Source organism: Opisthocomus hoazin, chromosome 16 (genome assembly GCF_030867145.1).
Source record: "Opisthocomus hoazin isolate bOpiHoa1 chromosome 16, bOpiHoa1.hap1, whole genome shotgun sequence".
NCBI lineage: Eukaryota > Metazoa > Chordata > Aves > Opisthocomiformes > Opisthocomidae > Opisthocomus > Opisthocomus hoazin.
In genome coordinates, this window is record NC_134429.1 from 13,117,585 (window position 1) to 13,140,483 (window position 22,899).

Here is a 22,899-nt window from a genome sequence, read left to right on the forward strand (position 1 = left end):
GCTTATAAATATCTTAAGGGCAGGTGTCAGGAAGATGGGGCCAAACTCTTTTCAGTGGTGCCCAGTGACAGGACAAGGGGCAATGGGCACAAACTGAAGCACAAGAAGTTCCGTCTGAACACGAGGAAGAACTTCTTCCCTCTGAGGGTGACGGAACCCTGGCCCAGGCTGCCCAGGGAGGTTGTGGAGTCTCCTTATCTGGAGATATTCGAGCCCTGTCTGGACACAGTCCTGTGCAGCCTGCTCTGGGTGACCCTGCTTTGGCAGGGGGTTGGGCTGGGTGACCCACAGAGGTCCATGCCAACCCCTACCATTCTGTGATTCTGTGAAAGCTAAAGAGGAAGAGAAACTGCACCAATAAGAAATTCTCCTTCTATTTCCCTAAAAGTGGATGTCAGATCAGCAAGTCACTCCTAATCCTTTCTAATTAAACAGATATCCTGCAGCCACTTTGGATCAGCAAAAGAAGTCTAGATGGGATAGCATGTCTCTGTGGGGTTTATCCTAATTTTCTTCATAACAGAAGTAAGATTAGCTTTCTTTTGTTTTCTTGGACACCCAGAAACTTTCATGGCATTTACTCCAGGAGCAGATACATGAGCTCTTCACTCCTTCATTTGCATTTTATCTCTGCCAGTTATCACAATTAGAAACTCTAAAGGAAGATGCAAGAACCCACACGTCAGGCAATTACAGAGCAACTGGCCTGTGGAGAAACAACTTATCCATAGGGATTTAGAACAGAAGTTGCAGACCTTTTGCAAAAGGCTGCATCATTGCTGAAACAGTTCCACTTTGGGATCAAACAGCTATAATCAACTTTTAAACTGTTAAAAGATATAGAAAAGGAGACTGGAAGTTGCTATCTCAGCCAGCTGATACTTGACCTATATTCTGAAAGTCTAAAGACTTCAGATTTACTCTTAAATCTACACTTTGTGTAACTGTGGACATTTTAATTACCCATAGATTTTCCTCTCTTAAAAGCCTGTTAATAAACTGGCCTACATAATACTGGAGTTAGATAACATTGCCTGTAAAAAACCCACCTTTTGTCAATTTTAAATAGACTGTCTTTCAGCATTACTTAATGTCCTTTTGCTTGTCCACTAAGAGTAAACAGAGGCATGGGTTTTGACTTACATTTTTTGCAGACTTCTTTCCATCTCACCCTCAGATATCCCATCTCTGAAAAGAACAGTACTGAATTTTACAAAACAAATAGCGCAGAGACACCAGTGTCCAGAGAGAGCAGGATTAGATGCTGAACAGATGAATTTGCTAAAATATCATCTAAACTAAGAAATACTGCAAGCACAGAGTTACCCCCTACAACTTCTGGGGAATATACCAGTAGGACTTGTTGCAGCTAGGGCTACCTGCTGGGGAGCTACCTTCCTTGAACTTTTATAAACTCATCCTGTTTGGACAGCCTTTTCACATTCTGGACCTCTAATGCTCTTATATTTTGAAGTGCCAGAACTAGTCACTAAAAGGGCTACAATCCAATAGGCAATAACTGCTGGAAACTCTCCTCATTTCGAGCCCTCTCCCACACCCCTTCAAGACAGAACTGAGTGAAGTCTCTCCTGCTCTCCCCAACCTTTGTTGGCTGAAATCTGTTCCAATTTCACCCTGTAAACACCTGATATGAACAGATGAACTGGGAGGGGCCAGAAAGCTCTTCATAGCCTTAGGGGGGTGGAGGTAAACAGAAAAATAGTATATAAGATGCTTTGAGACAGACTTCTAAAGTGCATAGACTCTGACAGGAGGGGTCTGAAAAAAAGCTACTTCTTCAGGCTCCACCTTCAGAGACTCACTTCATTGGAAGAAAGCTAGGTACCAGCCTGCCGTAGCACTTGCAGAAAGTTTCATACCTACGCCAGCTGCATTCAGACTACTCGCAGTCAGCTGGAAGTTTTCTGTTGCTGTAAGCAAAAATGCCAGCAAGATCCACTGCTCAGCTGGCATGGCTCTGCATTGTCACTGTGTCTGTGGCAATCTATCCAGCACTGCTGCAGAAGCCTCCTAGAAGGAGAACAATCAATGGGAATGCACAGTCCAAGATGACAGGCTGCTGCGACGAGATTCAGGACCTCAAGCTGCAAGTAGCCAACCTGAGCAGAATGCTGCAGGAGCTGAGCAAGAAGCAGGAAGGTGACTGGGTGAACGTGGTCATGCAGGTGATGGAGCTGGAAGGGAGCACCAAGCAGATGGAGTCCCGCCTCATTGATGCTGAGAGCAAATACTCCGAAATGAACAACCAGATAGATATCATGCAACTCCAGGCAGCTCAGACGGTCACACAAACTTCAGCTGGTAAGGAGGGAGTCGCCATGCTCCCAGATACACCTCTTAATGCACAAAATGAACTAACAACTAGTTCTTAATGCTAGCATGTCCCACTAATGCTATTAGCAAGTATGCATACTGAATACTTCTGCTTAAAGTACTTGTGTAGGCAGGTGATCCTGAGAAAACTAGCGTGAATTCATCTGCCAAAAGTCCAAAGGTCCAGCTGTATTTTAGTATGTGTATGTCTGTTATCAAGGAGTGGAAAAACTGAACAGGCACTATATTAGTACAGCGAGGAACTTGGTCTAATGTTTGATTTTGAGCACTACAGTACCAATCCTAAAAGAAAGGGAGCTGGCTTTGTCAGAGAATGGCTCTGGCAGTAATATCCTCCGAGTTCACAGTGCTGACAGAGGACTAGAAGTTGGTAAAACAATTAGAAATGCTCTCCAAGTATTACTGGAGACTTGTAATTGTATCTTTATGACCATCTCTGAACCAAAGTAAAACAGCAACTCATTATTTGAATGATAATACTCAAAAATTCAAGGCTGTAGATGATGCAAGATACAAACGGTGATATAAGCCTAGCCAGAACACAGTTAAATTGTTCAAAATTCTCTCTTCCCTGAGGGAAAATTTCACTGCACACAGTGATTGCACAGGCCTGTACTAAACTTGGAATGCAGGTGCATTTGTAGGTCGGCTATCTGTAAAGCCACTTCTAGAAGAAAGTGTGCTTTTTATTTATTTTTCTCTTAAAATTAAATTCACTGCAACCACCTTAAAACTTTCTTAAAAAGAAACTGCTGTTGTCTGGGACAACGGAGTTTGCCAGAAGACTTGATTTGGGGTTTTTTTTGTAGGTTGTTTTTTTTTTTAATGCAAAGGAAAAACTTCTAAATCTATTTACTAAATTCTTCTCACAAACAGGTCCACTTTCCTAGTTTTGACACACCACCATTTACAGTAGATCTTAAATAAAAATTGTACTATAACAAATCTCTTTGGAGCTGTAGTAAAGGTTTGGAAAAAACACAGTAACATGCAGAAGAAACTTGCCCAGAAGATATTTAAAACAGATGCCTCCCACCTCAGCAGGTAAGAGGCATTTAGCCTGTACTAAATTGAAAACTGTCAGAATGGATAAAGTCTTGCTTCAGCTGGTTTACCTTGCTCAGAAGAATAGCTGTGCATTTTACCACCTTCAAGTCAGCTCCTGCACTGGGAGGAAAGGAGGCTTGCACGGACTGACAGACTCACTGCAGTTAAAAACCACCACCTCTCTCACAGGCTCTAGCTCAAAAAGTGCCAAGCAAATACACCTCACCCACAAGCCTGGCTAAGCTGTTCACGCACACGATCAAAAGAGGCAACTAGCAGCAGGCCTAGCCGTTCTATTAGACAAGCCTTTATTATCTGGGAAGGGGACAGCAAATATACACCTTTTTACCTTCCAACACAGACACACGCATTAGCAATGATGTGAAGCGAAAGTAGAGATGTCACTTTGGATGGGAGAGGTAAAAAAAAATTAAAAAAAACCTAACACAAAAACACCAACCATCAAAGCCCCAGTGTTACAACCTCTTTTTCCAGTGCATGCACTGATCAAAACTAAACCATTTCAGGAAAGCATGAGGCTTGTGGGAAGTCTTCCTCACTTAATTGCTCCTTGTATTACAAACTAAGCTTTACAGAAACCACACTCACAGGGGAGTTGTTCTGGCTGTTCAGATTCTCACTTTCTGGTTCTGACTCAAGCAGATGCTGTCTATGACTGCTCATCACTTTACCAGAGGAACTACCGAATCTCTGGTGTTTACAAGTTACCTCCTGATGAATTTTTGGGGAGTCCAGATCTGGAGGTAAGGATGTCAAGTACATAGTGTATATTACATGTCTTCTCAAATATAATCAAGTAATACTTATTTACCACAGAGATTAAAGGAGCACATACTAAGTTATGATACCCTGCACTTTGAATCAGCATCTTTATATAGGCAAATTTCAAGGAAGGAAAGCATGTACATAAGAAGGAAAGCAGAAAATGGGTTCATTTAATACATTTTTTCCATAACTTAAACCAGGAATTTCTTCAAGTTGTGAAATCTAGAACGATGTCTTGTGTTAAGAGAACTGAATCTCCCTAAGTCTACTGACAAGTAAACACTGGCTTTTTTCCTATTCTAGGTGTTCTGTGACATGGAGACAGATGGAGGTGGCTGGACTATCATCCAAAGACGTAAAGTTGGTTTGACATCTTTCAACAGGGACTGGAAACAATACAGGGAAGGATTTGGCAGTATTCAGGGAGATTTTTGGCTAGGAAATGAAAATATCTACCGACTTTCAAGACGCCCCACTGTTCTGCGAGTGGAGTTAGAGGTAATTAATAAGCTCTTAATTTCAGCAGCAAAAGGTTTTTTGTATGAAGTCATTCTCTAGTAGCAGATACCATCTCCTGTCTCTATAGAAGGCCCAAAGAATTTGCATGCTTTAATTACAGGAGAATCAGTTAGGATAGGCCTAGTGATACATTCAAGGACAAGATAGAATTGTGTTCTCCACCATGCAAAGTCAGTATGACATCCTTCAGTCTGCGTACAGATTGTGTCTTAGAGAACATGTGGGGTTCTAGAAAATCCTGCGGAACCCACCGCTGACAGAGATCAAACTGCTCACCACCTCAGATTTAAAGATTCATAGACTGCATTCACATAAAGTTTTAAAGAGTCTCCTGCTTTTGCAGCACTTCCTTCCAGCGGGTGTACAAAAGGGTTTGCATTGTATTACCCTCAAAACAATTTCTGCAGTCTACTAAAGGCTTGGGTTTAACTAGTTTGTAGCTGGTACAACAGCTTTAAGGGATGGGATATGTATAATGGAAAAAAGTGAGCTGAAAGGGTTTGTATCTAAAAGTCACTGTTTCAGAGAGGAAAAAAAAATTACTTGAGGCAGCACACTATGAGACAAGGATGTCAAATGCAAGAGCTGCACGCCAGGTTTCCACGCATATCGTTTAATAGCAGTGCAGATAAGACTTCGAAATAAGATACGTTACTCTGAAAAGTTTCTTTGCCCTCACAGATAAGTTTCTGCAGTCTGAGACAGAAATAAATGTTGAAAAATCTAGGACCGAGAAAAGATACACAACATACACTGTATATAACCATAGATGATGAAGTCTTTTCACAACTATTCTAATAGGACCATTTTCTTCTTCATTGTTCTGTGGCAGGACTGGGAAGGTAACGTACGCTATGCGCAATATAAGCAATTCACCTTGAGCAATGAAATAAACAGCTATCGACTTTTTGTGGGGAACTACACTGGCAACACAGGGCGCGATTCCCTAAGGTACCACAACAACACAGCCTTTAGCACGAAGGACAAGGACAATGACAAGTGTGTGGATGACTGTGCCCAGTTCCGTAAAGGTAAAACATGCACAAACATCTTCCCGTCCTCAAAGAGCTGCCTGGTTAATTTGTAGAGAGCATCTGGACAGCAAATCAAGGGAGAGGCGACCAGTCCTGGAATATACACTTATCAGTTCTGTGGGAAATCTGGCAGTTAAAGCTGATTTACAGAGCCACACTGCATGTTACAGACACCAGTACTCTTCAAATGATTTAGTGTATGCTCTCACCTATGCATACTGTTATCCAGCCCATCATGTGCATCTGCCAGTCTGCCAGACTATCTCAAATATTGATGCAATTCAGTGATGTAGAAGTTATTCCTGCATATCTAAAAGGTTTTTATTTCTTCTCATATTTTTATGAGGTTTCAAGTTCTATTATTAGAGACTTGTAACTATTCTCCTATATTATTACCCTACATGCACCTCAAGATTCAACTTGAATTCTAATCTTTATTCCTATGCTATTAAGAGCCTCTAATGAGGTTACCCTCTTCATTCATTTTATTATCTTTATACGAGGCCTGTCAAAGATAATTGTCTTCACTGCATCTTGCCCTTAAGATCTAATTTCCCTATTGTGCCCCCACATGACTTGCAAATAAAATTGCTGATATCAGTCTCAATAAAATAGTGCACCTTACTTGCAGAGTCCAGAAACCTTTTAAATGCCTTAAGATGCCCAAGCTAAGAACCCAAATTCATTTCCTGTGCTAACTCTCAGAGACAGATACATGTTAAGGAAATATTCTAAGAGGAATGAGCAGCTAAACGAAAAGCTACTGGGCTAGACTATGTAACTGTAACCCCCTTATGTATTTAGTATCTACGCTAAGTTTTGAATTTACCTGCAATCCCAGCTATTAGGGCCATAGGCTCCAGGGATTAAATGATGCATTCTGGTCACTCTCCTCAGGAAAGAGCAATAGTTGTTAATAATACAAAACATACCTATTTTAGGTAAACGGCTCACCAGGAATCTATTAATTTGTTTTCTGAAAAGGTGGATATTGGTACAACTGCTGCACAGATTCCAACCTGAACGGGGTTTACTACCGCAAAGGAGAACACACCAAGAACATGGACGGCATCACCTGGTACGGGTGGCATGGATCAACCTATTCATTGAAGAGAGTCGAGATGAAGATCCGGCCAGAGGATTTCAAACCGTAGAGGGAACCAATATTTGATTGTACAACTACATGATGCCACTGCACAGAAGGTGGGCAACAGACAGCTCAGAATCAGCCAAATAATTCTTCATCTCATCTAATATGTGCAAGTGCAACAGCTGCATACTGGCTGCACACACACACACAAATACTAAGGCACACTTAGCACAGCCACTGGTGTTATCAGGGCTTAAACTTCTTTCCTCCTCTTAAGGCTCTTTCCAAAGGGAAAAGTACTGTGTTAGAATATGTTAGAACAGAATGCACTTACAGCACCTTCAGAAAACCTACTGGTGTGTTTCACTAGCTTTGTGACTAGTGGGTTGCCTTAGCATCAACAAGCCAGGCAGGGACTGAAAAAAGAAAGCTGCCTTGTTGCCTTTCCTTCAGTGTCTAGAGTAAGCATTGCTGAGTAACTCCTTCCAAGAGGCACTCAAATCACAGAAATGACATACTCATTTCAAACCAGAGGAATCAGTCAGAAGTGTCCCTGACGCACCTTTCTTTAGTGTATAAGTGGCTTACATTACCACAGAGGAAAAAATGAATCTCATAAATTTTGGATTAGTTAGTATTGCCCAGGTTTTACTGCTTGAAGTTTTACTGCCATCTCCTGCTGCTGTCTCAAATAAGTCCTCACAAAGGGCTGCACCCAGCAGACAGTAACCCGGGAGGAAGATTTGTCCCACTTGCTCTGTGATGCTTATTCCTATCCACAGATCACCTAAAGGCTGATAAACTAAAAAGCAACTTTCTGGGCTGCCATTAAATTATGTTCAGGTTAGAAGGTAAGTGTGCTCTAGGTCCGCAAGACTGAGAGAGAACAGCAGGTTAGCGAAAAGATCCAGACCCAGCCAAAAACCTTTACTCAAACACTTAAAACCACTGTATCCATGAGCAAAACACCAGTACACACCAGAAAATCCCTAAGTGCCAAAAGTTATTCAAATGTAAGGGAATGATTGCTAGCATACTGCGCTGAGAAATACTCAAATCGGTTCTGAAGACTGCCCCAATTGCAAGTTACCTAGAGACGTTATGTCAAAAATTAGTATGTTTCTTTCTTACACAATACAGTGGTAAAAATAGCAAAGAAAGAGACTCTTCCTGCAGCCACACTGTTGTTTGAATATGTTGGAAAAGATAGTTATAGTTAATATATCTGTTTTTATTCACCTTAAAGAGAGTTTGAATCTAATTTAAATTGTTGAGTCTTGCGTGAAATGGAGAAAAAGGTGTCTTGGGAATTGCCTTACATATGTTGATTATTCATACTGTAAATTTCAGCTGTGTGGAACTACAGTTGGAACTATTTTAACTGTGGTCTATAAAATGGATTTTTAAAGGTTTCTAAACTTTTTCATATCTAATAAATTGTCTTTCATTTTTAATCCTGCTTTACTTCAAGTCTTTGTTCCTTAACTTGCTTTTTGATACACAAAGAAACAGCTGCACAAGTGACTGATGCCAAGGAAGGGAATACACTGCATTCTGTATTTTCCTCAGAAAAACAAGAAAGGACAAAGGATGAAAGAATAAAAGAGAAAAAACAAAAAGCACAACTCCAAGGAAGTAGGAGGACTTAAAAAATTCACTGCATACAGACAAAGCTAAGTTTTTGCTCAACCGAAATCAATTTGTCCATCTCAAATGGCAGAGTTAACACTTCTGTGATATGAAACAGAGATTCATTTTTTAAAACATGTAGTTTAGTACCAAATCCTTTGCAGGTGTTTCAGGCTAACATCTTTCTTGTTGACAAAGCTCAGGAAACAATACACTTTTGTTACAATATCTGCTATTTGGTATACGAAGAATGACACGTACCTAAGCTAGATGAGCAGAATTTGATGAGAAACGTTAATTAAGAACCTCAGCTTTTCCGGCTTATTTATATGTAGGTGTAGAAATCTCTCTCATCTAGCTTACAGCCACTCCATGACATCTCATACCAAACTTAAAGGGTAAGAGCTTGAAATCAGAAGACTCCACTCTTTCCTACATAACTTTCCATGGTTCTATCATAATTTTAACTGCATAACAGAAATGCAGAACTCAGCAGCTAGGAGTGTACATCTGCAAACTAGTTAGTAAGCCTACAACAGTCTTGTGGTAGAGAATGAAATCCTAAAAATTGTCTAGATTCATCATAACAGTATCCTAAATTGAGTACTGATGCAAGAGCAGAAATCTCATCAGTTGTGGTCCTACCTGATGAGAGACTCTAGGATGGCCGGTGTGGGACCCTTTTGAAATTCCAGCTCCTTGTAGTGAAGGGCCTTGGCATATGCTCGACATTTTGCAGCTCTTTCCCCCAGGAGGACAATGCCATTATCATCTCTCAAAGGTAGTGGACCCTGGGTAGAAGCACATACATAAAAAGCAGGATGAGTATAACAAAGAATGTATGCATGAACTCTATACACCCTTTCCATAGACTAGACATCAGCAAGCTAGCCAGCGTTAGAAAAGAGTTGACCAACAGCATCTCTACCTTGTCACTGTGTTCCATAAATTCTGCCAAGTTCAGCAGTGTCTGAGTGACTTCTGCAATGTCCTGAGAAGTTAGGGCCAATTCAATGCTTCGGATCAGCTCATCCTGTTGGTCTTCATTCAGTTCAGACCAGCATGAAACAAAAGCAGCATTGAAGAGATCTCTGAGGAGGAAAACAAAAAAGAGAGTGAGACGTAAGGATTCATTATTCATGAGAAAAGGTCTATTTGACAGTGGACTTACCTTCGTATTCAGAGAAAGAGCGCTACAAAATGCATTTATATGTCTACCTGCAATAAACAGTGAATAGCTTTTATAAAGCTAATTTCTGTACCAAATACTTAGTGAAACAACCTGCATTTAAAAATATATGTAATAGGATGAGATACTACAAGAGCAGAAATATTGTATTATCATATGCTAGCAAATATTTTAGGCTAGACCAAACTCCTCACAGCAGCAAAGATGCTCTTTTCTGCTATGAAGAACGAGGCCTAGTCTGTCTTAGACCACAAGTGAACACAATGAAAAAGATGATTGTATGTTTCTCTGGACACACATGCTACAACGCTTATGTTTTCTGTGCTCACTAGAGGTCTGCAATAGCTGGAGTCTGCATTAGTAGCAAAGCTTTAGAAGGAGGAAAAGGTGATGAAAAATAGATACAGTGATAGCCCTTGGAGAAACACTGTGGGATGGGTTTGAGATCTCTGGAGTATATATGGGGGACACTAGCATTACCTCTGCCTACCTAGGAATTACTGACTTTTAATCTTGCTGTTTACTCTTCCATTTAAAAAATGATAAAACTCACAGTAAGACAAAATTAAATCAGGAATGAATATTTTTCTAACAGCAATAGTCAGATTTGCATGCACTGAGACGGCAAGTGTATATCATCAAGAAGAGATAAAACAAGCAACTCATTACAGAAACTTACAGTTTCTCCACTGGTAGCAAAAAAAATAAAGCACTGCAGTGTATTCCACACAGGCGCATTTTTATTCCCTCACAGTAGATCCTCAAAACTATTTCACACTCTACTGTTTTTCCAGCTTCACTTTTGTGTGTGTGTGTTATGCTATTTCTAGACTATCATGCAGAATTCCACTGAAAGATTTTGTGCACATCATGGGCAGCCAACCGGGAAGAGTAGAAATGAAATCAAGTTGCCAGCTATTTGATTTGTCCCAGAGCAGGAACCATCTATACTTATGGAACCTAAGAGCTTTTAAGTAACTTTCTTTTTCCTTGTAATATCTGGCTTGCATCTGCAATTTCGAGTGATCTGAAAAGCAGAATTACTCTACCGAGCCATGGGATTGTATGCCTGAGCCAGGGCCCAGCATGAGCGCAAGGATGGTGAGGAGGAATCTTTCAGTAGCTCCAAGCTCAGTCTTCTTAACCATTCCAACCAATCATCTTTGGAAACTCTTCTTGCTGCTCCCCAGGCCTGCAATACAAAGCAAGACAATTCAACTACCAAATGAAGCACTATCCAAAAGCAGAAGAAATCCATTAGCAGGCAGTATTACTTCTTTGCAGCTCCAAATCACAGTGCTGAGGTTCCCTTTTTAATTCCCTGAAATCCATTACCTTTACCAGATAATTTGCAGTACTTCAGTCTCATTTCTAAGAAATCTTCCCTAAACGTACTCCTGTCATGACATGCCAAGTATTTAACACGAGTAATTCTTTCCCTACATCAAGTGCTTAAGCTGATGTTTCAACAGTGGCTTCAAAGTACTTCATGCGTTTACATTTTTAAGTCCAGCATTTTCAAATCAATCCATCCCACTACTGAACCGAGAGCTACATGCATTAACTGTTCGAATTAGCCAGCACTTAGCTATTAAATTCTATACTGGCTTCAAGAGAATACAGCACTAAGGCATAAGAGAAGTGGCTGACGAAAAAAGGCAGAGGCTTTGAAATAGACGTCTCTAGAAGCTACAGATCATTGCTTGTGATCTAGAAAGTTTTATTCACACTTCACATTACAAGAAAGTGTCGAGATTATTTCATGGCCATTAACAGTCTGATAATTCAGCTGCTCTGATCTTTAAAGTTGCTGAGCACCTTCTAATTTTAAAGCGAGTCTCAGACACTACTTTGACCTCAATTTTGTACAGAACTGGCAACATAAGAGGGATGTAAATAAACACAGTTTAGATGCACTGGACAAACTCCTTAAATGCGACACAATAGCTTCTCCCTTCAGTAGCAAATTCATGCTGTCCAGCGCTCTGGTCTTACCTTCTGCAGGTTGATGGTGCTGACATGTAATTTCTTCATGGGACCTGTTTCCACAGGACCACTGGCCAAAGTTTCTCCCTGGTTGCTTCTCAACATCCGGTGCTGATAAATCAGGGGATCCTCTTCTTCATCAGCAAGAGTATAGCCCTACAAGAAATGACTTACAATGATCACACCCATACATACAAAAGCAGTTTTCTACAAGCCAAATGGAGTATAAAGTCAGAGCACTATCCAATCTCACAGTAAAATTTGTGAAGTAAGTCACCATGTTTCAGTATAATGATTACACCTTATAAACCAGAGAATTCAAATGACACCCCTTTTCTAGCCAAGATAACTTTCAAGAAATCCTAGCTCCTAGTATTAAAAGACAAAACAATACACCTTAAAACAAGCACTATTTCCTACTTGACTTGCTAGTAAGCCAAGACCAGTGTGCTGCTTGTTCCACACTTATCAAACTGTAAAGCAGTTACCGAGTTTTTGAAATGTGGGGCATACTATGGAAAATCCTGAGATAACACGGTGTACTTACGTCCTGAAACCGTGGAAAAAATAGGGTAAATCCACATTCACAGACTACTGAGAAAAAAGTAATGATACTGGCTACAAGTCCAAGTTCTTACCTAGAACTTCCACTGATTTTTTTATAGGAAATAATCGATACCAGTTGACAATAATTTTCCCAATGCAATCTCAAAGTCTCCTTAAAAAGCTGTACTTAACACACAAATGCAGGAATCATCATTCTCCATTTTACAAGTAACTCAAAGTGAAGTTTCCAGCTACATCTGTTTCAACATGAAAACACACCCAAAGTGCACAAACAACAACTCACCTTCACAATTCTGCAGATAAGAACATCATAGCGTTGATGGTTAATTCTGTGTCGCACTAGAACTTTGTTCACCATCGGGATAAAAATCTGGTACTGTACAGGGGAATGCATCAAAAGCTAGTTACTCAGTCTCACCAAAAGCAGTAAAATTCCACCTTTGTTTCACTGATCTTATAAAAAAAAAAAATCAATTCTGAAAGTTTGATTTCAGTAACTCCTGATTCCTGAAACAACTAAGAGAAGAAAAATATGTTTTCTTTAAAATACAGAATTAATGCATTATAAATATTCAACTTTAAAGCCTTGATCTTTGGGACAGTCCCTCCTCCTACGAGTTTTCAAGTCTAAGAAGAATATTACCTTCTTTCCCAGCTGGAACACCAGAGAGGAAAGGGTGTCCATTGCAGTTGTTCGAAGCTCAGGGCTCTGATCTAGTGTTCGCACAATGGGATGAATAATCCGTGAAGCATAATCAGTGAAATCCAGGGACTCTGTCAAGCGGTCCACTGTTTCTAGAGCAGCTCTAAAGTCAGAGCAGAAAGGAGGGAGGACTTATCTCTCATGGTATAAGACAGGAGAAATGACATGTAAAAATACTTAAATGATTCATGCTCAGTCCTCCTAGGCACGAACGGCAACATCGAAAACATGTCACCAGAACTCTGTGAATGCAGCTAGTACTTGCAGGACAGCTTGCAAGTTGCACTAACTAAAATACTGGCAGAGGAGAAGCAGAAAGTAATAGTCTGTACCCAAGAAAAGCTAGTAACAGTGCTGTGACATCCAACCAAAAATCACCTTCCATAATGATTTAACAGAGAAAACCTGTGGAAGGAACTAAGCAGAATTTCATTCTACACATTGCAGAACTTTGGTACCGCAGGCAAAAAAAAAAAAGAGACTGCAAAGCCACCAACACTTACTTGCGAGCCACCACTGGGACATCCGGGGCATCGAATAGCTTTACAATGGGAGGTAGTAACAAATGAAGGTAGTCATCCAAGTTAGCTCCAAAGAGCTGGATCGCATTCAATAGCTGCAGCGAAAAATGACCCACTGTGACTCAAAGTCATGAAAGAGATGCATTTTAATAAGGCAGTATCCAGGGAAAAGTTGCTTCAGTACTTTTGTTCAAAGTGCAGGATTGTCTGCATCATTTCACACCACACCACTGTTGAACTGCACCGATCCCGTTTGCTTGCAACACAGCAGCAGCAGAAGCCCTGCTGGAGCACAGCACATTGGGCATGCACCTGCCTTGGCAATGCCCAAATCAACCCAGCTGCTGCAGCTTCCCACTCACCTTGACAGAGACAATGCGACTCTGACTATTGTCATGCATGAAGACCCGTAACATGTGAGGAATGAGCTGGGGCAGATAAAGTTTGAATTCGCCTCCTAGAGCTACCACGATTTGCTCGATCAGTAGAATAATTGTGCTCTGTATGGAGTTGTTCATGACCCAGAAGTCCTACAGAAAAAAAAAGGGAAGAAATTAAACAGTTCAACTGAGCTGTACCAATTACAAGAAAAGCAAATTGTAGGAGACAGTCTCTAGATAAATTCAAGATTACAGGAAGGGACTATACTTCCCTTATAGACTAATACAAATTGGCAGTTTTGGTCTGTTTTTAAAACACTGTACCTTCAGTATACTTATAGCTGTTAAAAACAGCCTCTAGGCAACTGGTCTTTCCTAATCTTTCTAAGTGTTTGCAAACAGTGAGTGAAAATGAAGTGAAATGCCACCTATTTATGAACTCCAAACACCTCTTGCTAAAACTGTTTCTGAAAGTAGTAAGTGCACAGAATCCAAGCGCTCAAAAGAACTCGGGGGCTAGCAGAACCCAGGAGCTGCTCTTACTGCAGTTACTAGTAATAATGTATGTTATTGTACATTATTTATTTCAAAATACAATTATTACTTCAAATGCATGGAATTCTGCACTTCATATGAAATTATGAAGTTATTGATACATTTGATAATGATAAAAACATTATCCACCTTCTCTGACAGTAAAATGCTGGCTTAAAGATTGCACTCACTCTCATCAGGGTGACAATTTCATCCATATAGGGCCGAATGTGACTTCGCACAAAGGACACCAACATTCCTAGCTGCTGGAACAGGAACTGGAAGGAAGAAATGTGTAGTGATCAATGTAGCTTATTCGAACCTCAAAGCAATGCTGGGTAAATGGCGTTTTGACAGTCCAGTTGCAAGCTCATTCACCAAACAGCATGCATAGCTCCCATATGCTCAAAATCTGGGGCTAAATTCTTGGCAGCTTCAGCTCAGTGGTTTGGGTTTTTGGGTGGGTGGAGGGGGAGTAATTTGGGGGTTTTTGGTTGTTCCCCCCTCAATTTGCATAAAAATTTTTTTATGAGCTCAAAGCCTTAGACAGTCAAGCATAAACATTGGGGTTTATAACTTGTCAGCAAGTTTATAAAATGTCAGAACAGACTTGCAAGCACAAACACCTCCACTACAGAGCTTTGTAATTTAGGTTTGAAAGATGCTTCCAAAAATTTAGCCCCTAATCTTTCCCCCTGCCTGTAAACCCAACTGGCACACATTTCAGGATATTCTTTCTGCACTCTTTCCCATCCCCACCAAGATACATTGGTGAAAAGTTACTGGGGAAGAGAGTTTAGTCCTTGCCAGAAAGACCACATTTTTTTGAAAGATGGTTGATGGTATCATAAAAGAATTTTGACTGAGACAATTTTATTCAGATATACAATGTCAGTTTCGCAATTCCTTTTGCCCCGATACAATCTTATAGGCTCACTCATGACAATGAATCTACTTTTGAGATTGGGATGAAATAATATGGGTTAAATCACTTTGTTCACAAAATAGTCTTTTTTCCTCTAGGAAAACAGCAAAATGTAAGTTATCATATACTGAATTTAATTTCTTCATGCAGTATTTGAAGACTATAGCAACAAAATGCAAAGTGGAGCTCAGAAAAAAGTGGTAACAGATTTTTGCAAAAAGTAAGAAATAACATCAGCTACCGTAGTCAAAGCAGTACACCTACATTTACCAAAAATGAACCCTGAGCTCCTGTACTGTGCCTTTTTTTGGTGTTGTGAGAGGATGCTTACATATAAGACAAGGACCTGCCTCCTTTAGGCTTTAGTGTCACGCGTACCCACCTCAGCTCTTCTCCCCAGTACACTTTCACCATCTTCTTTTACCTGAAAATTTTTAAACAGAGTGTGCACAACTGCATAGCTTTCAAGCAAGTTAGATCAGTCAGGTCTAGGCGTTCGGCCAACCCAGGCATGTGAGATGTTTTCCTTCCAATCTGAGTAGTAGTTCAGTCTGGGAGAAAACAGCGGTTCTATAGCAGGGTTGGGATTCTGCTAAGGGAGCACCCATCCCACCTACAAAACACAGTACCAATAACTAGTACAAGCTGCCCTTCCCACCCCAGACATTATTTTCAGTTGCCTGCGGAAAAGGCTTGGCAAACAGCAGTCATCTCTGGTTAGGTGAACCTTAAGCCCATTATTATCTTCACACGATTCTCATTTCCTTCTAAAACTGCAAGTGAAGTGGGAAGGAAGAGAAAGCAGTGCTGTGGAATCGCCACCCACACTGCTCTGAATGTTAGCAGACTGTAGCAAATTGAATTTTCCTTCTCACAGATGAGCCAAAGTACATGGTTGCATCAGAAATTTAAAGAATCTACCTCTATTATTTAATAATACTGTTTCCAACAGTACATTAATGCAGAGATCATTGAAAGGTCTGGAAGCTGCATGGGCTGTTTTCCTAAACAAAACCAGCTTCTTAAAAATCCAGAATCAAATATTGGCCTTTTCAGGATTATGCTCAGAAGCAGCTGTTTCAATAAGAAGCAGAAAAATTGTTTCCACTGGATATCCTACCAAATGCTCACAGGAGAGAAAAAGCAAAGCTGAACCTCACTTCTGCAGCATGCTTGGCAGCAACACATAGCACAGCAATGCCCAAAGCCAGTCGCATTCTCTTTTGAAAAATGGATTCTTATGTTAGGGGAGTGGAACAGGATGGAAGGAGGAGTGGTCCCCAGTACACTCACCTCTCGGATGGCACCATCACAAACCCGTATTACATTAAGGAACGTTGGCATGACCTGGGGCAGGAACTGCACACACTTCAGCCCGAGAGATTTGAAAATAAAGGTGATGGCCTGAACTACCATAGTGTGGTGTTGGGACAAGGACTGGTCTCGGAAAATTCTCATCAGTGCCACCATAGAGACAGCTGGATAGAACTCATCCAGAGGGAGGTTTCCCATGTTCACCAACATCTCACTGGTACTGTAGTCCGCTAGGAGAAAGAAAGTAGTGTCACAAGCTACATATTACATGGTCTTGAAGCACCCTAGCATTAGGTACATTCAGGAGAATCTGAGTGGTAGGTGAAAACACATATACTAATAATTTGTTAAGAAAAGACAGACTGGTAACAACAAATAATAAATAAAATAAAAAAAAAAAATCAAGATCTGTTTGTGGATTATAAAGCTATTAACTTGTAAGAAATTCAGATGCTTACAAGAATCCTGGCTGGATTTGGACTCTGAGAGGCTGACGGCTGAAGCATCTCGTGACTGATCAATCATGCCAATGTTCACTTTGTGTTTGTAAGGGTCCAAAGCACCCAGCAAACCTAACACACGAATAGCCTGATAAGACAGAAACAAAAAGAAAAATCATTACAACTTCATCACCAAGGCAAAAGTCAACACATGAACCCACATGTTTGGAAAGGTCCTGAGGATTAAAGAGAGAATATCTGGAACTAAAGTGACTGCCTGGAAAAACACATCAATGCTTTCCATTCAACTGTTGGAGGCTACTTCACTAACTCACTTTCACCCTCTTCATTCTGCTTGCTGTACTTCTATCAGCCACAACAATGATCTTTGACCTCCCTTCCCCCTGCCCTGAATCTATGCAGACACATTTATTTGACAGCTCGCTCTCCCCCAAAAACTTTCAGAAATGGTTGTGTGATAGCTTCATGTTCATACCTCTCTACGGGTGCCCTGATTCTGCTCAGTCTTCAGGAAGTTCAGAAGCACCTCCAGCAAAGTTGGGTACTTCCTATACGGCTCCACCACATAACCAGTGCTGGCCACAAGCTGTCCCAGTGTCCAAAGAGCCACCTGGAAAGATCAAGCCCAGAGAAGATTAGTTTTGACCAGGGAACTTATTATGTCTCCCGATTCATCAGTCATTCAAAATCTGTGAAGTTTCTTCAAGCATTTTAATGTCAACTGAATCAATTGACTTCATCCTCACCAGGTCTTTGTGATTTGTCATAAGTAGCCACAGCTTTGTGTAATAGTAATGTGCTTTTATCCACTACAAACTGTTACCAGTGCCCTCACAGGAAGCATTTGCTTTCAGAAAGTCACTCTAGAAATATTTCAGTTTGTCTGTTATTACAGGTTTTATTTCTCTGTCAGTTCACCTGGCTCAGGTCACAGCTTTTAATTTCTAAGATATTCACATTTTCAGAGCAGAAAAACAAATGTTGCTCAGTACAAGGCTGAACTACAAAGGTCGAAAGTTTCTCAGAATTCATGAACTTCTCCTCAGCAGGTGACTGATATATAGGCACAGACATCTAAAATTAGAGGGTGCCCAGTGAAAAATAGGCAATGATCACAAAAGGAAGCAAACAGGCTGAAAAGTATTTAAAACATATTTAAATACTAGCAGGAGCTCCTGCCTTAGTTCATTGAGAACTTAAGTTTGTGGCGAACTGTAATGGAGTACAGAAATACTAATATCACACTGCAAACCACAGTTCATGGTTTGAAAGCCTCTATAAAGAGCATTTTTTAATAAGCAATAGTAAAGAAAGTGACAAAAAACAATTTGATAGACTGACTGCCACAATTGCCCTCACTGAGAGATACAATTCATATAGGCATTCAATTCAGTGAGTCCAAGCCTTCCAATAAAAATTGCCTTTTTTTTCCTTATGTTCCTTTAACAACTCGATACTATGTCACAACAGACAGGCACTGCAATCTCTGACCTGTGTGCTGTGACTGTACACTGCACAATATAGAGTTGAGTGATTTAAAGGTTCATTTTAGCAGCTATGATGGGACACATGGATATTTCGCTATAGCTTTGGTCAAGTTGCAAATGGCAAGTTTAGCACAGTTGTCAAATACTTACTTGTCTTTTAGCCAGCAGGGAGGAGTCCTGTAGCATATCCATAATTATAATGAAGAGTTCATCTACCCACTTCCTCATTTCCAACCCACTGACCTATTGAAAGACAAAAAATCAAAGTCCTTCATCTAGTATTGCCAAAAGCTTGATGACTGACAAGCCTAGCAAAGAGGTACCTGCAGTATCCCTACCTGTGCAAGCTCCCCTATGGTAGCTAGGACGTTGTTAATCACCCCTGGATTTGGATCTGGATCAGGATCTTTCAGTTTCACAATCAGTGCCTAGTGGGCATCAGAGGAACAAATTAGAATGTGTTTAGAAGACTCCTTGCTGTACATACAATACCCAAAAAGATCTTTCCTTTTGTTTACACCTGAAATTCATCCCACAGGGGCTCAACTTGCATCATGGTGGGCATTTCAATAGTAAGTGAAATTTGTTTGACCAACTTCATGCAAATCCAGAATCAAGTTGGGCTACGCTGTTGCATACATGCATTACTGTGGGTAACATCCACACCAATCTCATTTTTTCCTGCTATGATGAAGCAGAAGAACTGCAGCTCCTGATGGTCACTTGCCATATCATCTCCCTTCAAAGTCACCAGGAAATGTACAGAGACTCTACCTTAAGAATAGGCTCCATATACGGACGAATGAGGCGTGGAGCGTTAGAAACCAGGTGACCCAACATCCTGGCACTTTGCTCTTTAATCCTGCCAACACCACTGTGTTCCAGCTCTGTTAAAATCTGCAGAAAAGACAACAGAAGCATGAGAACAGGCAAAATAATGGTAGGCAAAAATTCTTTTGATTGCCTCCTCTCCTGTCTAATGACAACAGAAAGAAAAAGCAATCTCGGCCATTGTAAAGTGTGTTCTACATTTAAACTCCATCCAGTCATTTATGTCTAAATGAAGCTAAAAGTTAATTAGCATAAAACTGAATAGATGGCTCCAAAACCATCTACACTCGTGAATAGTGCCAACTATTCACCTAAAAGAAGCACAGAACATTCTTGCTCGACATAAAGCACTGAAGCATGATGAATGCGGGGTGAAATAATGACTGCTATCCTTTCCTCTCCAATACATCCTTAGAGCTTCAGTCCAAATATCTATCATCAAAAAGACTTCCTGGAACCTACTAAGCTGGGTGATGAATATTTTCCAAAAGGGAGAGATTCCCCTCACCTCTCCCACATATTCACTAAAGCTAGATAGCCCTGTTCTTACCTGGATTAACATCTTGCGCAGGAAAGGCATGACAAAAGCAGGGTTCATGCTGCTCAGGCGACCCACAGTACAGATGGCCAGCTCTCGGATTTCAAATACTTGATCATTCAGGGCCACAAAAAGAGCTTGCAAATTTTCTGCCTGGGCAAGGTGAGCATCAAATCGCTCATCCAGAGAAGCCAACACACAGAAACGTATATCAGGGTCTGCAAGAACACATTTGTTTCACTTTAAATGCGGTAAACTCCTGTTCTTCTTATTGCCCTTATTCACAAGCTGGCCTCAAAAATTCTTCACAGCCTCAGAAAAATGCTGAGAGCTTCCCCAGCATGAGGCACTTGATCAGTGTTTTACACATGAGAAGCAGGGTAGGTCAGCCCAACCGATTCAGTACTGCTCAGTACTGCCCCAATACCCAGATCAGTATAATGCCAACCTCTTGCACCTGCAAGTGGCACATTTGGAAGCAGTGTGCAGAAAATGAACTCATCTCAGATTACCATATTGCAACTGAAAGAACAAAAAAAATCCGGTAGGAAGATTCAACAGAAGGGACCAATCCCTTCCCAAAGTACAAAGTTGAAGGCCGCAACACAGAATTCAACAGCAGAAGTAGTCTCAGGGCTCTACCTAGTTCAAAGGACTACCAAGGGCATAGTTTGAGCATTTTGCACTAGTGTTCTCTTAGTACCTCAAAAATCAGTATCTGGGAAGGGAAATTGGGAGAGCTTTTTAATTTATAAAGAATGACAGCTTCAGTTAGTGTCAAATATGTTCAAATTCTACCACAACCTTAATATCGTCACCTGCTCACGTGCTAAAATTACACGTGGTAGGAGAACCCTTTCCTCTGCACCCCATACTAACCTGGGTCAGTTATTCCAACCACAAGCAGTTTGCTGAGAACATCAGCCACAACCTGCACTGCTGTCTGACTGACCACATGGGCATGACCACTGATCAAGTGGATGGAAGGTGTGAGCAAGCGAGAGCAAGTGCGGGCTGCTTCCATCCGGATCTCCTTGTGTTCACTGTTCAGAAAGTGGTCTGCACAGTGCCGAACAAACTGAGTCAGAGAGTGGCCTAGAAAGAAGAAGACAGAGAGTTTAACACAGGTTTACACCTCATTTACTGGTCTTACCAGGGAACAGGAGTTTAAAGAAAGTGCTTCTCAGAGTCTCTGCTACTTGTACTCTACTCCAATGCACCGGTGCTTATATCCCATACACCTTGCCCCCCTGCTTCCTTATTTCTTCTTACCTTCAAACTCAAAGCTACCCAGTGTACGAAGGGCAAGGGTGATGCTACCCACATCGCTGGCCTCTGGGATGTTGGTGAGGCTAGGGGAGGCAAGCTGGTGGGCAAGGCCCTTTGGCATGCCTGGATGTCGCAGAGGCTTGTGCATTAGAACAAGGGAGAGCATTTTCAGCAGCCCATCCTGGATATCCTTCTTTAGCTGGGGGATCTGACGGCTCAAGTCATACAGCACGGCAGTTAGAGCAGGGCTGAGGGCAAGAAGCAGGCAGATAGCCATTAGAACAGAAACAACGAGGTGCATATTTCACATTTCTGTTTATGCCTTTGCCCATCAGAAGATAATTGTGGGCATTCATACATGCAGCAACACCTGCCAGCAGAGCACAGGGGTCCTTGTATGAACTCAGGCACATGAGATGACCTTCTCCTATGAACTTGGTGAGCAAACTGCCCATCGCTACATTAAGCAACATTGCCAGAATACTGTTACAAGTGTAACTGATTCCTTATATTTGTGCTTTTAAGACACAAAGGCAACTAAATACACTTCCAAATGGTAACATTAATCTAGTCTAAAGGGCTTTATGCTGCCTTGATACTTTCTCCATACCCTTCCACACTAACAGCTTCATGAGCTAGGAAATGACCAATAGGAACTGTGAGGTCCAAAGACAAAAGAAGCTAGGAGCAAATATTCAGCGTTTCAATTCTCCTTTACTGCCAGTTTGATATGGCAGAAGTCTGCTGGCCTTCAGAGGCTTTCTAAAATTTTTTTTTTTTTTTTTTTTTTTAAACACAAAGACCAATGCTCTGAAGTAACTCAACAAACACATTACCACTTAAACACATTATTTTTCTGAAAGACCTATACCAATCTTCTGAAAGATCATTTAAAAAAATAATCTTTCTTCTCAACCTTAAGACTTTCAAGGTTTCATTCTGTATGGTCAACAATGCCATCCAGTGGCTAACAGAAAAATGTGCTCCCGTGCCTTGTACATACCTCAGGCCCACAGCCAACATAGGTTCCAAAAGCTCTTTGATGTCCTGCTGAATACTGGGTCCCATTGCTCGTGCCAGCATACTAATGCAGGTGAAGACTGTGGCATCAACCTGCACAGACTTCTGCCTCCTGGAAAGCGACCACATAAAAGTTAATGAAGAGCAGGTGCTATTTTTCAAACACCTTTCCTCATTCCACTTCTGTGTTATCAGTCTTACAGAAGTATCTCCGATTTTACTACAGTAATTTGATCCTACATCACAAAAATTTATGCAACGAATAGGTGTTTCAGTTTCTTCCTCTGACCTTCACAGACTTACTTGTGGGCAAAGTCCTTTGGTGGAAGAGCTGCTTTTATGATTTCAAGGACTTTTGGCAGGTAGGCTTGAAACTCAGACCTTACAGCCACAGAAAGCAAACCCAAGGCCTGGAAAGCTGCTGTTCGCTCCTTCTCTTTTTTCACACAGCTGAGAACATGATTCATGGTGTCTGGAAGATACTGATCAGCTGCTCACAAGCGAGAACAATACAGACAGTGGAATTTGTTTAGGTTTATACAGTTGCATCACATTTGCAACTAAATCTTTACAAGTATAAAACTAGGGAACAGACATAGTCATACAAAATTTGCTGACATGAGCAATGGCAAACATGCCACCATATAATAAAATTTTCAAAACCCAGAAGGCTTTCTTTCAAAAAAAAAAAAAAATCACCACAAAGAACCCTAA

At 40.9% G+C, this 22,899-nt stretch overlaps 2 protein-coding genes across 4 annotated transcripts in view; one reads left to right on the plus strand and one right to left on the minus strand.

Annotated features, from left to right (window-relative positions):
• The window catches only part of MTOR (mechanistic target of rapamycin kinase), a 68,375-nt gene that overhangs the window by 38,776 nt on the left and 6,700 nt on the right, over window positions 1-22,899 (minus strand). For 2 of the 3 annotated variants that reach the window (XM_075437174.1, XM_075437175.1), the window contains exons 9-29: window positions 22,489-22,675; window positions 22,169-22,297; window positions 21,169-21,413; window positions 20,776-20,991; window positions 19,909-20,114; window positions 19,302-19,424; window positions 18,866-18,955; window positions 18,678-18,770; window positions 17,516-17,650; window positions 17,038-17,167; window positions 16,559-16,809; window positions 15,648-15,689; window positions 14,532-14,618; window positions 13,789-13,956; window positions 13,409-13,521; window positions 12,846-13,008; window positions 12,486-12,578; window positions 11,645-11,791; window positions 10,699-10,841; window positions 9,389-9,551; window positions 9,106-9,251 (exon numbers count right to left, since the gene is read on the minus strand). In XM_075437174.1, the coding sequence (XP_075293289.1) occupies window positions 9,106-9,251; window positions 9,389-9,551; window positions 10,699-10,841; window positions 11,645-11,791; window positions 12,486-12,578; window positions 12,846-13,008; window positions 13,409-13,521; window positions 13,789-13,956; window positions 14,532-14,618; window positions 15,648-15,689; window positions 16,559-16,809; window positions 17,038-17,167; window positions 17,516-17,650; window positions 18,678-18,770; window positions 18,866-18,955; window positions 19,302-19,424; window positions 19,909-20,114; window positions 20,776-20,991; window positions 21,169-21,413; window positions 22,169-22,297; window positions 22,489-22,675 (3,070 nt within the window). The remainder of the gene's footprint in view (window positions 1-9,105; window positions 9,252-9,388; window positions 9,552-10,698; window positions 10,842-11,644; window positions 11,792-12,485; window positions 12,579-12,845; window positions 13,009-13,408; window positions 13,522-13,788; window positions 13,957-14,531; window positions 14,619-15,647; window positions 15,690-16,558; window positions 16,810-17,037; window positions 17,168-17,515; window positions 17,651-18,677; window positions 18,771-18,865; window positions 18,956-19,301; window positions 19,425-19,908; window positions 20,115-20,775; window positions 20,992-21,168; window positions 21,414-22,168; window positions 22,298-22,488; window positions 22,676-22,899) is intronic. The other variant, XM_075437176.1, reaches the window with a different exon arrangement.
• On the plus strand, window positions 1,944-6,895 carry ANGPTL7 (angiopoietin like 7). Its single transcript, XM_009938193.1, has 5 exons — window positions 1,944-2,322; window positions 4,066-4,166; window positions 4,492-4,686; window positions 5,540-5,738; window positions 6,726-6,895. Exons 1-5 carry the CDS (start codon window positions 1,944-1,946, stop codon window positions 6,893-6,895), a joined length of 1,044 nt encoding a protein of 347 aa, XP_009936495.1.